Below are 17,405 nucleotides of genomic sequence, written 5' to 3' on the forward strand. Positions count from 1 at the left end.
AAGTATATGCAAAATAGTCATTATTGTCAGTCACTATAATCTTATTTTTATTAAACATTTTTTATATATTTAATGATAATAATCATATTAGTGTTGTATATATACAAAAATAAGACCTTCACTTTAATAAAAGTGCCAACAAGTCTAGAAAAATACAGTAAACAATATAATTTAATACTATAATGTACTGTACTTTATAGTATCACTATACTTATGAATCAGTGGTGATCTTATACTGTATATTATTCTGTAATACTGTATACCATTACTATTTTGTTACTAACAATTTTGTAGCTCATCATTAGTATTAGTATTGTTTATATAAAAAATAGTTTATCTCAAGATCTAATAATATTTTAGATAGAAATTAATATTTTCAAAAATTAGCATATTTTTAAAAAAGATTGATTTCTAATTTATGTTATTTAATGCAATTTAGAACTTTTGTGTTTAATGTAAGTTATTTTATATAAATATTAAGGAAAAAATAAATGAAATAAAAAAGAATGAGAAAATAAAATTATGATTATTTTATGTATAGAAAACAAAAATATAATTTATTGGTATATAAACTAATTATATAAAGATAAAACTAGTTTATTAAAAAAAAGTTTTATGAGTAAAAAAATATTAATTTAAAATAAATTTTAACATTTTTTGGTTATTAAAATATTAATATGATTCGAAAAATTCGAAATTTTTGTAACTTAGTTACTAATTTTCCATAATTTCACATTTTAATATTTGTTGTCTTAATTGCAGTACTCTATCTAATTATTTTGATGTCAATTACTTAAAACTAATAAAACATTTATCATATACAGTATAAATGTTTAGTTTTATTGATTAAATGTCTAATTAGAGTTTACATTTGTACAGTTATAAAGTAATAAAATGTTAAAAAACTTATTAAATTATCAATTAATTATGCTAAATTTTAAATAAAAATATTTTTATAATTTATAATATTAATTAGTAATATATAATAAATAGTTTATTAAATCTGTTAAATATTATAAAACTCTGGATTATTGACAATCCATTTATGTTTAAATATATCCAGAGTTATGGGTCGTCTGTCAACATCGGGATCTAAAAGATAAGCAATCATTTGTCTGAGTGGTGGCGAAAGATTATGTCTAATCTCTGACCAATAACTCCATTGTGCGGTCAATTGGTTGTCTAAAACATCAGAGTCTTCGTCTATATCAAAGGGCACTCTATTGGTAATCATAACATATAGACAAACACCTAAACTCCAGATATCGGCTATAAATGGACTGTAAGGCAAATATTGAAATATTTCTGGCGCTAAATAAAAGAAAGTAGTCGTATAGGTCTGACTTCTGGGTCTTATTTGGTCAACAATCAGAGCGTAGTTGTAATCACATAGTTTTGGGTTCAAGTTTTCTGTCAACAAAATGTTGTTGACTTTGAGGTCTCTGTGCGCTATCTTCTGACTGTGCATATAGTCGAGTGCCTCAAGAATCGGTCTAAACATAAGCCAAGCCATGTATTCACTGAATGAACCGTTATTTTCTAGCCATTCAGCTATCGATCCTTTTGACAACAACTCCGTAATTATATAAATCTTGTCATTAGTTCTCATCATTTCGTATGTCTTAACGATATTCTTGTGATTGAGTTTACGAATAATATTGACCTCTCGGGGCATAAACTTAATTGAATACTTGTCGCCAACTGTTTTAATATCAATCACTTTAATGGCTACATCTCTTTGCTTGACTTCATTGAATGCTTTAAACAGTTGTCCATAATTACCAAAACCGATCGATTCAATCACTTTATGCTTTCTTAAACCCATAAATAGTTGGAGAGCAACGAAATCACTTGAATTGGTGTCTAATAAATGCAAATCACTGTTTTCAGTCAATAAACTATTGTGTCGTTTAACTGAATTGCCATAAGTATTGTTCCCACCTATCAATGATTTGTCCAATTCTTGAGCTAACCTTTCCTCATCAATCAGTAACTTTTGATCACTTTCCTCATCCAATACATCATAATTACTGACAATTTTACTCAATTTATCTGAATTTTCATCAATTATTACATTTTTAACTTTTTTATCTCTCAATTCATCGCAAATTTTATTTTTATCATCTTTTGGCCCATCTTTCTGTTTAACTTTACAACAATTACAGAAACAACAACAGCATAAATACATCCAAAAAGATTTCATTTTTAAACATAAATCAAATATATTATTAATTTGTAAAAAATAGCCAGAGATTATCTTATAAATTTGAATAAAAATAATTTTAAATATAAACTCGCGTTAATTAGTTATTATTGAAAGACAATAATTTTATGATATAAGAAAGAAATTTTATTATACCTTACAGTACTGTACTGTACTGTATATACAGTAAATAACTAACAAAATCAATGTTTTGAAAGCATAAAAGCAATGAATTTAATCATTGATTCAATAGTATTTAAACCCTTAAGGAATACTTTAACATAAAATTATATATAGTTTTAATTAGAAAATAAATTCAATCACAGATAAAAACAAATTCAGTAGAAACATATCGTATGTAATGTTTTAGTAGATTATAGATTTAATTACAAATAACTCATTTGTAAATACAGTATTTAGTATTTTGGATGTAATTATAATTACCAGTAAATGTATTATTAAGTAAAACCACATAATTGTTTGTAAGTCAAATAAGTATAAGTTGAAATAATAAGTTGCAAAATTAAAATCAGTATATTTGTTAATTTTTATTTTAATTCAAAATTAAATACAATTAATTAAATAGTTTTAATAGCTTTGTATGCTTTTTAAGCAATCAGACTTTTTAAAGCATTGAATATTCTTTAATATTATCGGTAATAAATATATAATATTTTTTGTTTTTTATTAAACAATATGTGTTTAAATGCATATATATATATATTAAAAATTGTAGTTAAAAAACAACAAGTTTAAAATGATTAAACAACAAAATAATTATGATAGTAATAAATAAATTATTTCAATATTAAAATTTAAACATATTTGTTAAAATGGCAATAAAAAAAAATTCAAAATACTATTTTTTATTGATAACAATAGTATAGGAACTCAATTTGATAGCTTTACTGCAATAATAATTACAACAATTTGGTATCAAAATAATTGATTCAAAGAGTGATTAAAACTCATCGAAAACAATGACTTCTTCCGATGGTCTTTGAGAAATGCAATCACGAATCGACTGTAATATGATTTTCACCCTACGGTCTAAGGCAACCAAATTAGGCTCACTTAACACGGGATTCACGGGATCTGCCGATAGTGAATCTCTCATCAATCCTGTTATATAAAAACATATATAATTTGTTTTAAATAAAATAAAATTTTAGTTATTTGTAAGTAATTACTGCTTAAGCTTTGATTTGTTTGTGTAAAACTCAACACTCTTTTCAAAGTTAATTGTCTAATGACACAGCATTGTGTTAATGGGGCTAAAATGGACAGTTCGTCGTGATAGGGCTGACCGAAACCCCTTCCGTGATCCAAATGCAACGGAAATGTATTATTGCCGAAGTGTTTGAACGTTTCATAATGATGTCGATCCATATTTCCGATAAAGAAGTCAAGTATTGCCATATCTATAATGTCTAACAGTCTTCTTCCTGAGTCGTAAGGCGCAGTCTTTTTCACCACTTTATCACAATATGTCGGATCTGTTTCCCAAATAGCTTTTCTTCTCTTATGATACGATCGTCTATACGGATGTCTCCATATCTTATTTATTTAGATTTAAAAATAAATAAATATATATATAATGAAACAAACTTTTTCATCAATAGTATTACTCTTTTTTAGCAAAAAAATAACAAAAGCAATGTATTATATTAAAACAAACTTTTAAAAAGCTTTGTTTTCTGGAATTTATGTGTCTGTGTGTCTGTCGCATTTCAATTGATGAATTTTGAAATTCAGATTCGGTTATAACATCAAAAATAAAGTATATGGGATCAGCATTAAAAATGTCCTATCCTCAATAACATGGACAAAATGGCGGCCAAAGTATAAAAAAGTGCAATTTTGAATTTTTGACTTTGGAGTGATAGAAACAAAAATATGTAGAATATGATTGTCTGTTATAATTAGACTTATGCATCTTCGGGAATTCCCGAAACATTATTATTTATAAAATCGTCGGGAATTTAATATTTATATAAATATGGCAATATTTTAAATGAAATTAACGTCTATTGTTTTTCCCGATTTCCCCGATTTTTGGTGTTTTTTGAAAAAATCCCGAAAAACACCGAAAAACAGTATTTAAGTGTGTTTTTCCCGAAATTCGATAAATATTGATTGAAATAACTCTTAAATATATATTGAATACAATATTAGCGGCACATCTAATACAATATTAACTCAATATCAATGAATGGGATGATATGTATTAGAAAACACACTTTAAACAATATTTTGATATAAAAATTGTAGTTTTGTATGTATTGTAAACATATGTTCTGTAATACTGTACTAAATTAATATATTTTTTACAATGCATAAAACAAGTTGTAGTTTATAAACTAAAACTAAATGCATTATTATAATCAATCAATTAAAAACTGAAAATAAATTATTTTTAACAAATATAATCGATTTTATGATATATAAACTATGGTACTATAAGAAAAAAACTAAATTTAATTTCCCGATTTATATCCCGATTTTGCCATTTTTTACTCCCGATTTCCCGACCGATTTTGGCAATTTAAACTCCCGAAGATGCATAACTATAGTTATGATACATACATATTTTTACAAATATGGGTAAAAACTAATTTTTTTAGATATGATCTCATTTTTAAAATACATATTTAGTGTATAATATACATCATATATGTCATACATACTAAGGTTTACCAGTAGTGAATATTTTGGTAATAATAATATAACAAATACTAATTAATAAATATTTTTAATATAATGATTTATACGGATTATTTAATTTTAGTACTGCATAAGTGGGGTATTTTATTATTAATCTATTTACGCTATTAAAGTTTGTTTCTGACAATGCTTTTTAGCATTCTCAACTGGTTTTATTTGACCATAAAATAGCTTTCAAAACCATATGTTAAAAATTGGTTTTTCTCTTTTAATACTCAATATTTTCATTTTTACAAAACACTCGTAAATCAATTTTGATAAATCAATATATATTTTTTGGTAAATCAATATTATAAATAATAGCACGAAAATATTTTTTATATAAACAATTAAAAAAATGGTTTCTTCAATGTTTTAGTTCATATACTATTGATTCTGAGTACAGAAGAATTTTAATTTTGCTTAAAATTAATTTGAAACATAAATACCTAAATATCTAAATTAAATATCAAATATCAAAATTGTATAAACAAGAGTCAACATTGTCTCAGTACAATACAGTACTTATCAATTTATTAAATATTATACATAAATAAATTATACAATTTATATTTGTATTTGTCATTTATATCTTAGAATGTTTATAAATTATTTAATAAATATATTTATATACAGTATATATTGAATATTACACAAACATAATTTAAAATAATTATTTTCTAAACTATCACTTAGTTAGTAATTACCAATTCACATATTTTATTTTTTAAAAATCGTTTAAATGACTATAAAAACAATGAAATTGATGACTCTTTTTATACAATATTGATGAATTTATTGTATTTTTTATATCGGGAATTGAGTTTTTTTTGTCATTTTTGGTGACAAATAATTGTCTAAAATGATAATCAATACTTTACTAATATACGGTATATATATAACAATGATATACTGTATATATATTATTTGGCTTAATCTGTATTAATTTTAAAAACTAGGAGTAAAAGCCATTTTCTAAAAGGACAACCTATAAGATCAATGTTTAATCAATATCACGCAATTTCAGACTGATTTTTACAACTATAGTAAAGTTATAAATTACATGAAATAACATTAAAAAAAATATAAAAATAAAATTAAAAATTATATGATTTAAAAGATTTGTATACTTTTCTTGGAGCCAATTCTTTTGATGGCAAAAATGCGGCAAAACTGCCCTCTAATAGGTCGGGATTACCACATAATGCATGTGCGGTATCGCAATAATAACTACATTTTCCATGAAAGCAGAGATTGTTGGCTATGATATGTAATATATTTACATTAATTAACTGTAATAATTGACTGAATTGATATATAAATTTATGATAAAATTTATGATAAAATTTATTATAAATATATATATAATTTAAACAAATGAAATAATAAGAAATAATGTCATACCAGGAGATATAAAGAATGTTTTGAGTAGTTCTTCATCAGCCAAATCATAGATCTCTGAACTCATATTAAGAACTCTTCCAATTACTGGTGGAGACCGTCTGAATCCAAGAATTCTATGCATTTGGCAAACAATAAAAAGTCATTTAGTATTGTATATCAAACTATTTGAACAAAAATATGAGACACAAACCGATCCAAATGAAAGGATGCGATCTCACTATTGTGTCGCTCGTAATCAGTAAAATAAAAGTGATTTGGATCTGTCTCTCGATCTCTGGGAAACCTATTTAATCAAATTAACAATTAATTTCATTTATTCATTATTGTTACTTTCAATTCATTGATTAATTCAAATCGTGTTAAACACATTTCAATTAAATTTAATTACACAAAGCATTAATAGTCTATTGAATTAAATTCTATCACATAATCAATTATATTACTATAAAATAAATAGTTTTAAGGTTATAGCAAAACAAAGTATAATTTAACTAAGACTTAGTTTTCTAATTATTTAGTATAAAGCAGTGATAAAAATTAAGTTTATCAATAATAACTTTTTCATTTAAAAATTAACATCATTCATAGCAATGTTGTACTAAGAGTGAAACTTTAGAAATTCATTTAATTAAATATAGTTAACAGAAATATAGAAAATTTTTCAAAATTAAATAACTTATAATTATTATTTCTTATAGACTTTCTTTTAAATATTTATAAATTTGATAACAATATACATTGTTATGTGATTTTTATATTAAAGTAGATATTGTTTAGTGAAATTGAAATAAAATTCAATAATGTGATATAATTATTTTAGCACTTAAACTAAAAGAAATTTGTTTTATACGATAAATTCAATTAAAACAGCATTTTATTTCTTTATATTATACTTTATATAATATAATAGCAGTCGTTATACAAAAAAAAAGTAATACCAAAATACATGACAAATGATAAATGTTTGTTAGTATTTATAATTAACAATAAAAACCAGTTAAGAATGCTAGAAAGCATTTTCAGAAAAAAAACTTGAATATCATAGAAAACCATTAGTATAATTATAGCGGCTATATAGTATAATACATATAATATGATAACGACAAAATATACTCAACTAAAGTCATGTAGAGTATCAAATGACTCAGTATAACAAAATAAACTCAACTATAGTCATGTAGAGTATCAAATGACTCAGTATAACAAAATAAACAACTATAGTCAAATGGGGAATCAATTGACTCAGTATGATAAAATATACTTAACTATAGTCATGTGAGGTATCAAATGATTCACAATGACAAAATAAACAACAATAATCTTACTTTTAAATAATAAATTAATCTTGATCTATTATAAATTATTTTTGATGCTCTATACAATTCTAAACGTTAAAAATTACCTAAAATTTTGTATACTTTTGCCGCCAATTTTTGAAAAAATAAAAAATAATGCTGATTTATTATATAATATTTTTGATGCTCTATATAATTCTAAACGTTAAAATTTTCAACTAAATTTTTTACTTTGGCCGCCATTTTCTCTACGTTCCCGAAGATATCAAAATTTTAATGCATATTTCTTATGCTTGTTTTTGATGCTTTATTCAAATCTATACTTATAAAAAATTTCTTAAATTTTTTTTACTTTGGCCGCCATTTTGTCTATGTTCCCGAAGAGATATCAAAATTTTAATGCAACTTTCAATACATTATTAGTAGTTCTCTAACCGAATCTGAAGTCAGAATTTAAAAATTCGCAAAAAATTGCTACACACACACACACACACACACACACACACACACACACACACACACACACACACACACACACACACACACACACACACACTAAAAAAGCCATTATAGATTTCAGTAAACAAAACTTTTCAAGTTTTTTTTGAAAATGCAACAAAATTGTTTGCAATAGTTTGCAAATGTTTTGGTCAACACTTTTTTAGAGTTTAATGTGAATTACAATAAATTATATTGAAATAAAATATTTATAATAAAATTATACTTTAAGTTTAACTTACATTTTAAATCACTTAATATCAACACTTATCTGGTGTTGATTAGTTGAGTAGTGTTTCGGTACTCATTGTTAGTATTTTCATCATTGATGTAAAAGTAAGTTAAACTTACAATTTTATTATAATATGTGAAATCAACTTTAAAGATATCAATAAAAGTAATATTTATAAAGTTTATATTGAAAATAACATTTATTGATTTTTATACAGTAATAGTTTAGGTTTATAAGTTTACTACTATTATAGTTACATCATATAAAATACAGTATAAACATAAACTAAATATTTATCGTATTAAAAGTGTGTTTGATTTTTAAGTTTAATATTTTACTTATTTTTAATAGCGATTAATATTTTTGTTAATTCCATTGATAATTGCATATTGTTCAATTCAAAAGTAGTCTATTAAATAAGCATGGTCTCTTAAATTTAATTTCTAATCTAAAAATTATTTACTAATATTTAATTACAAAATAGTAAGAGTTATAATATAAAATCTTTAGTAACAATCTATTAATTTTGTAAATGTAAATAAAAAATAAAAAACATTAAATAATTTATTGCTTAAATATTAGTTTTAAATTTAATAAAATGATCTTGTTATAGAATAATATACAGTATATAAGATCATTAAGTAATGCAATGATGTGCACAATAATGTTTTCATTATACAATTACCATTAATTTTTGTTATATTATTTAACAAAATATCATTAATAAAAATTACACGTACTGTACAATTATTACTATACTTTAGACATTGTGTAAAGTTTGAAAACATATACTACAAGTACAGTATATATCAAAATCAATAGCTATTAAATGTTTACTTATCGACAATAGTCTCGTCTAGTATTACAGACAAAACAATTATAAACGACTTATTTTGTTAGTAAATAATTAAAAATAAAATCTCATATAAATTTCAAAACATACAAAATACTATATATTTCTACAAACATTTGTTTTTATAGTGCTCTCAATTTTTAAATAAGCAAATTTGTAAATTATTTATTACTTTCAAGTAGTCTACTATTATTCATTAATAAGTAAAATACATTTATTTTAGTAATAATTTGAATTTCGTTTATAGTTTTTTAACTAAAATAATTGAAGATTAATCAATTTATGAAATTTATATAAATTTAATATAAAATATAAAAATATTTTCTAAATTGCTATTTATTAAAAATTTCATAGTAATAGTTTAGAATTTAATTAAACTTTTTTCTATTAAATCCTCAAAATGAAAAATAAAAATCGTTGATAAAATTTAGTATTATTTTTTTGTTATAAAATAATTTTAAAAATATATGAGATAGTTTTCTATAATGAAAAAATATATATAATTTAATATACTTTTATAATAAATAATAAAATCACATATTTTGTATTGGATTTATGTTTACATTTAGAACATAGAATTATCTATTTTTATAAAATCGCTTACTTTATGTCATATAAAGTAATAAAAATGATATTCACTGTTATAAAAAATATATTAATAAAAGTATATATAATACTATATTAAATACCTCATGGGTTTAAACAAAGCCTGTCCTCCGTTTATATAATCAATAATCAATTTTAGTTGAGTTCCTCCGTCTTTCTGGGCTTTAATCACAATAAATATATTAATTAATTAAATAAAACTTTAATGTTTTAATAAATATTAATTATTTATAGATTTGTATAATAATAATAATAATAATAATAATAATAATAATAATAATAATTTATTAAATTAAATAATATAATACTTATGTGAATAATTGGTAGCGAAGACATGTCATTCAAAATTGATTTGATGTTTGCGTCCATTTCAGAGTAAAGTTCGTTCTGAAGTACAGACAAATGAAACACTTCCCATGAACTCAGGTTTGTCCTATCAATACAAATCAAATTATATTTTTATACTTTATATATATATATYTCTCTCTCTCTCTCTCTCTCTCTCTCTCTCTTTCTCTTTCAATGTGGTTTCGGTGATCGAGAGGCTAAGTGTCGGCCTTCGTATACGACAACCCGGAATCAAAAGGCGGACGGTATGGTCACTAACCATATGGTAGTTTTCATGAGATGTTAATAATAATAACATTAACTTTAAAAATTTTAAATACTGTATATTATGTTAAAAATTATTTTAAAATATTTAGTAAAAATATAATTTCTAAAAAATGCATTATTATTATAATCGCTATTTCTAAGTTATAATAATCAAATAATTTAAAATAAAAAATGAAATTAAATAAAAATATAATAATATTAAATCTATATTTATTATAAAATATGATTTACTTTGCTTATATCAATGCTTTTAGCACTAGGCGGCGCTAATTTTTTTTGTAAACCAAATTGGTCATGTATTTTACATTRTATTATACTGTATATTACGCTTTGTATTATACAAACATTTTGTCTCTGCCAACACTGATTAGTACTACATTACACTATCGACTGTCATTGAGTGTTATACGCAATACTATAACCAATGTATAGCTACAGAGAAACATAGTTAGGGTTCTCAAAACCCCGTCAATGTATTCAATGTAAAAACGGTGGAAACAAAGCATAAATTGATTTTCTTTCTTTTTTTCGTTATATATATATATATATCGTATTTTAAAATTTGATTTAATTTTTCTTTATATAGAGTTCGTAAAACAATTAAATTAAATTTGATTTATATAATAATTATTTAGTTTAATACATGAATTATCTAATACTTAAAAACATTATCTTTACAAATGTATTACTATATGAATATTATTAATTATGCTAATAATATAAATTAATATTCAATAGCTTATAATCTTAATTGAATAATTTTTACTTTATTTACAATGTTATAATTATCAAATACGGGTATAATTATTAAATGTATTTAAAGATTTCATGCAAATATGATTACAATCTAATGATATAAAGACTGTATAAAAAAACTCAAAACAATTTCAATAACTAAATATATTTATTTATAGTTTCATGATTTTGAGCCAATTTTGTCTCAATTTATCACATTTTAGATAAGAAACTGAAACGTTGTTAAAGAAAAACAATTTTACACAAAGTATATAGTTATACATCTATTATAATAAAAGCATATAAGAGTCACACAGTTTATGATTTAGTATTTCAATTATAAATAATCATTTAAAGCATATCATCAAAAAAACATCTTTAAAATTGCAATTACTATACTATGTATGCTATTTTCTACATTATATTATATATTAACTATAATTATTTTAGTTTTTCTCAATAATTATTTATTTATAATATTAATATTAATTTAAAATTATTTAATTCATATCCATTATATAATTTATAAAATATGTTAATTTCAATTATTATAACATAAAACAATTTGCAATAAACATTAACATATGAGACTGACAATTATGATGAGACCAATTATTATTATTTAAAAAAATAATGTCATATTTAATTGACAACAAAGTGTGTGAAAGTTTAAGAAATAAAATAGGACTCATATACTATATACAGTATATACAGTAGATAATATACATTACAATAAATATATTCAATATTATTTTTATAATGTCTATAAAACTAATATTAACTATTTAAATAATAAGTTATTTTAAGAAAATTATACTAATTTTTTAAATAGCTTTAAATTTTGCAATATAGTTAGTTTATGCTATAATAATAAAAAATTGCTAATAAAATAAAAGTATAAATAAGTTATTTTGTTATATTTTTATATTAAAATTTAAATGCAATATTGAATTTGAATATTAATTTTACTGTATTACGTCAATAGCGAATTAAATGATAAATTAATGATAAGAAATTGAAAAGATTATTGAAAAATATAAACAAAATAATATCAATGATTACTAACTCAGGTATTATCCCCAACACCTCCGCTAACATCGGATACTCTTCTTTGCTGTTTTCATCAGATCTCGTTTGCAATGCAATGATATGTAATAAATCGGTAAAGTCTTCGTCAATATGGTTGTAGGCATTGCTTTCCAATCGGTTATTATTGAAGTCTTTTTTAATAATTATATTATTTGTTGACTTTTCACTATCTATTTCCGAATATTTGTCTAGTAATACAAAAAATACTAAAATTAATATATTTTCTTTCATATAGTCATAAGTTTTTTATGTATACAAATTAAATCAAATATATATATATATATATAATGATGTATATAATGATGTAAAGTTATAATTATAATAGTAATTATACAAATTCAAGTAATTTAAGTAATTAAAGACATAATCAATTTTGGTTTTTTGTTTTTATATCAAACTTAACTTACATTTGGCAGAGACTTGCGTTGTGTTCAATGGATTAGTATTGAGTTGTCCTTCAAGTGGTTTCTGGTTTGGTTCCAACTCTTGAGACATATGTTTATATAAAAATCGTTTCTGGATTTGATTTAATAGAGGAAGGGCTGCCCTTTCAGACAATTTATTCAGATTTACACCTCCGATAAAACGACTATTTGTTTTATTTGATTATTATATTTAAAAAAACAAAAAATCTTAGTATTATTATTATTATAATAATAATTTATATATATTCAATAATATAAATATGAAAAAAGTAGTTTTAATTGATTAAATGATAACAAACCTGTAGCTGTCGGGGTCTTGTAGTCGAGTAGTGATCACGAAGAAGACACAAAGGAGGCAACAAGTGATACATATTAGTAAAACAAGGATCCGCTCCTTCAGTCTCATGTCTATACAATTAGTATAACTTCAAACTTGCGGCCAAATCGACAAAATGACTGCAAATATAAATTCATATCACTTTTTCTACTAATTAATGCTGAATTGACCATTTGATTAATTGATATATTTTTATACACGTTTAAGTTTTCAAAACTCATATGACAGCAATTTTTCATAGTTTGATAAAATATTACAAAAATATTAATATTTTATTTTTCTCTTTCAGTTAGAAAACTTATTATAAATTATATATAAATAAGATTTCATTTTTATTATTTATAATAAAAATATTTCACTAATATATAAACAAATTTTTTTGAGATCTTTATTAATTTTATAGACAAACTATTATATGAATTTTACTGGAATTGTAATAACAAATCAATTTTTTAGTATAAAATATTACAATAATGACAACATTGATATTATATGTACTTTCAGTAAGGATTCACTTCAAAGTTGTAATGATTTTGCTTTTTTAAAAAGCAAACGCTTAAAAAAAGATAAGAGATTGGCCCAAATATTTTGATAATAATTTTAATGATTATATTTAGTGTCCGTTTTATAACATTAACGATGAGAATAAATATCTAAATAATAAAATCGATTTAAACGTTAATTCAAGTTTTCTGACTGTTGTTGTTGTTGTTGTTATAGTTGTAATAAAACACTTGATATGAGTGCCAGAAAAGAGCATTGAATTGAATGGTTGGCGCAAACATTAAATGATAAGTTGAAGTAAAATGAGAAAAAACTGTTTGTCTTTTATCTCAAAACTCTGGACTTCACTTCATAGTCGATGTAAAGCAAACTTATATATATATATATTAAGGTCAGAGTCGAAGTGCACATTTGATCGCACACTTTGTGTTGTATAACACTTGTATACAACTATTCTTGAGCTCAGTTAGCTCTCTAGGTGTATGTGTTTGTGTATAATATACTGTAATATGTGTGTAATGTTCACCGATTCTGTCTCTTTCATTGCAATGGTTTTGCCTATGAGTTAGTACTCCAGAGACTGTCAGACAACGAGCTCTTGCTTTTCCAACAGTACTTCACATTATATACCGTATGTCTCAACACTTACACTACTGTACCTCACATTTGTTTGACTATAGTTTTACTTCATATACACGACATGTCTGTTCTCATCAATTATTTAATGATCCAAATGCTCTTAAATATTGAATATAGAGTTTTGCCAAAACATTAACACATTTTCCGCAATTTTCACTATATATTAATTTATTGAATTGATTACAACTACATATACACACAATCATTAAAAATAATAATAATTTATACTATTTTGTTGACCAATTTTAGCAATAAATTTTAGGTATAAGTTATATATCGTATAACTAAACTTAGACATTGAATAACTCAGTTATCTTTTTGTATGATATATAAAATAGTAAACTAAAAGCAATGAACGTGTGTTACGTGTGGTCACGTTTGGCGTGGGATTCACTCACTGCTCTCTAAATGTTTTGATAAACACTTTTGTTATACTTTTTATATGTCAAACAACTTTTAGCTATAATTATCTCTGTTTACTGTTTACTTAAAACAGATTTAATGTAGTCTTCTCTAAATAATAAAATAATGTTATGTGAATAATATAGTATAGCATTGTTAACCTTTTAAAAAATGTATAATACAGTAGTACTGTATATTTATCGTACAATTTAATTTTAAAAAAAACATATTAGCTAATCTTAGTAAAATTGTAAAATTACATTTAACATACTAATCTTATTTGTCTTAAAATTTGATATATGTAAAGTAAGATTGAAATAATTGTCAAGTGTTACTAAATTTATATAGTTAGAAACAATTGTATAATTATGAAATAACAGAAATTATTTAGTAATTATTTATTTATTAAATAACCGTAGTATACACTGTATATTATTAGTATTAAAAATATAAATACAATTCTGTTATATAATATTAAATAATTATATCAATATAGAAATTATTTATATAGAAATTAAAATTCGTTATATATAATAAAATATTATTTTTAATTACAATTTTATGCACATCATTAAAATTTTACTTTTACTTATAAATTAATATTACCTAATTATCATAATAACAATATCATTAAATATAATTTTAATAATACTATCAAATTGTATGCTTTTCAGTGATATTTCTCAACTGACAAGTTATTTATTTGTTTTGCTTACAAATACTACAAAATTTATTCAAAACAAAATAGAAATGCTATTTTAAATATATATATATACTGTATATTACTTGTTAGTAATATCATAGTAAAAAACACTAAATATTTTTTTCTCTAGTGTACTTATAAATGTAAATTTTTAGTAGAAATTATTTAAATAATATTTTCTATCTTTATATTTATCATTACATTTAAATAATTTATTGTTTATTTTATTATATTTTTAGTGTTTATATTTTTAATAACACAAAATACCGGTATTTTATATCCGAAAACAAACAGATTATGATATCTATTGTTCATCTATTGGTAAACTATTAAATGATAATCAAAAGTACAATAACTTATAAAATTATGTAATAAACTGTTTATGAGATACAATAATAAAATATTTTACTCGAGTCTAGAGATAATAGAATATAAATTTCTAATAAATTTCTCAGATATTAGTTATTAAATTATACTTTTGAATCACCAAAATAAAGATCATAATACAAATGGTATTCCCAATACATAGAATTAATTATTATTATTATTATTATTAAAATTAATCTATATTATGATATTTTTAGATTAATGTAAAAACAAAAAATTGAAATATTTATAAAAATTTCTGACAAAATGTATTACTTTTGTTAGCATTTAATATGAATAAAATTATTATTAATAAATTAAATTACGAATAATAATATTTATTTATTATTAATAATTGCAATGTATTACAAAAATGCGTGGGAATTTTTTAGAAACTTTCTATAAATTTTCATTTTTTCCATAATTTACTAGAGCCTCAAGTGTGCTATCATTTAAGCAATTTTTACGATAGTTAATACCTTTTGAAATGAGACAAAAGTGTCATACAATAAGGTATCTATTGGTTACATAATTGATCTCTTTTTGTGAGACAAACTTCTTCACAGTCTTCACAATACAAAACACTTAAACTATAACTTATTACTAGTTTTGTTAACTTCTAATCGATTTATATTTTTTAACCTAAGATTTTTTATTTGATATTTTTGTGTAAAACATAAACAATACGTTTAAATATTTACAGTCATCATAACAAATTCTAATTAATATATTTAAGTATTTAATAATTATAACATATACTAAACAATTAGTAATTATAAATTTAAACATGGTATATTTAAATTTAATTTAGGTAATTGTAAACTAAATTATTATTTAATTATATAATCTTGTTATTTTTAGGCAATACAAATACATTCACAAATTATTAAAAAAATATGTATTAAAACTAAATCTCAAATTATTTTAAGTACAATACTTATAACTTAACTTATAAAGTTAAATAATAAAAAAGTAAATATAGATCATATTTACCTCATAATGTTGTAGTTATTAACAATTAACAAAAAGTATTTAAATTATAACTATTTTATAAATTTCAAAAATAACTATAAATTATATTTGTGCATAAAATAATTAAAAGTTACATTATTACAATATTGTATTAAATAATAATGACATTTTAAAAAATTGTAAAATTAATTTATAGAAAATTTATCTAACTAAAAACCTGTATACTAAAATTTCTTAAAACTAAAATAATATAAATTATTAAAAATTTCCACATTTTATATCAAAACAATAGTTGACAATTTAATTAATTATTTATTTTATTACATAAAAATGTAATGTACAGTCATAATGTTGTCTATGAAATAAATTAATTACTATAGTATAGAAAACGTTGAGATAAAAAATATTTTATGTATATTAAAATATTTAGTTAGGTTTTTTGGATATTTTTTAATTCATTTTAAGTTAAAGATAGTGAAAATAAATTAAAAAACAATTTTTATTTTGCATTATTTAATTTTATTGTATTTTAAAAGATAAATAAACAACAATGAAATTACAATTTAAATACATAAAATTAATTTACGTCAATAAGTTTTGATTAATTAGCAAATTTACACATTGTTAAATGCTATACTTTTTGTGTAATAATACTAAAGTGCATTTAGAAGTTACTTTTAGTAGTAATAATAATAATTTTTTAATATTTAAGCATATTTTTGTATTAATCAAATAAAATATGCAATTTATATAAAGAACTCTTAATACTAAATAAATCATTTATTGTTTATATTAATACTTAAAAAAATAAATTTCAAAAACTA

The 17,405-nt window shown here is 22.0% G+C and overlaps 2 protein-coding genes across 3 annotated transcripts; both read right to left on the reverse strand.

The window, feature by feature from the left end:
* Positions 1-1,006: 1,006 nt before the first annotated feature.
* Positions 1,007-2,203, reverse strand: LOC128965509 (testis-specific serine/threonine-protein kinase 3-like). Its single transcript, XM_054312216.1, has one exon. The coding sequence runs from the start codon at positions 2,201-2,203 to the stop codon at positions 1,007-1,009; it is 1,197 nt and encodes a 398-aa protein (XP_054168191.1).
* A 961-nt stretch (positions 2,204-3,164) lies between these two features.
* On the reverse strand, positions 3,165-16,640 carry LOC128965345 (extracellular serine/threonine protein CG31145-like). Of its 2 annotated transcripts, XM_054312020.1 has the most exons (11): positions 16,603-16,640; positions 12,958-13,114; positions 12,641-12,822; positions 12,211-12,421; positions 10,103-10,227; positions 9,878-9,956; positions 6,501-6,593; positions 6,311-6,423; positions 6,037-6,167; positions 3,394-3,760; positions 3,165-3,325 (listed from the first exon to the last, which is right to left on the reverse strand). In XM_054312020.1, the coding sequence occupies exons 2-11, from the start codon at positions 13,062-13,064 to the stop codon at positions 3,165-3,167; spliced, it is 1,569 nt and encodes a 522-aa protein (XP_054167995.1). In that variant the 5' UTR covers positions 13,065-13,114; positions 16,603-16,640. The 2 variants fall into 2 exon arrangements, with proteins under 2 accessions (XP_054167995.1, XP_054167994.1); XM_054312019.1 differs by lacking the exon at positions 16,603-16,640 and having other exon boundaries at positions 12,958-13,200.
* Positions 16,641-17,405: the final 765 nt, after the last annotated feature.

This window comes from Oppia nitens, unplaced genomic scaffold (assembly GCF_028296485.1).
Source record: "Oppia nitens isolate AA-2021 unplaced genomic scaffold, nextdenovo-longstitch-racon4-pilon3 scaffold17_pilon_pilon_pilon, whole genome shotgun sequence".
Classification (NCBI taxonomy): domain Eukaryota; kingdom Metazoa; phylum Arthropoda; class Arachnida; order Sarcoptiformes; family Oppiidae; genus Oppia; species Oppia nitens.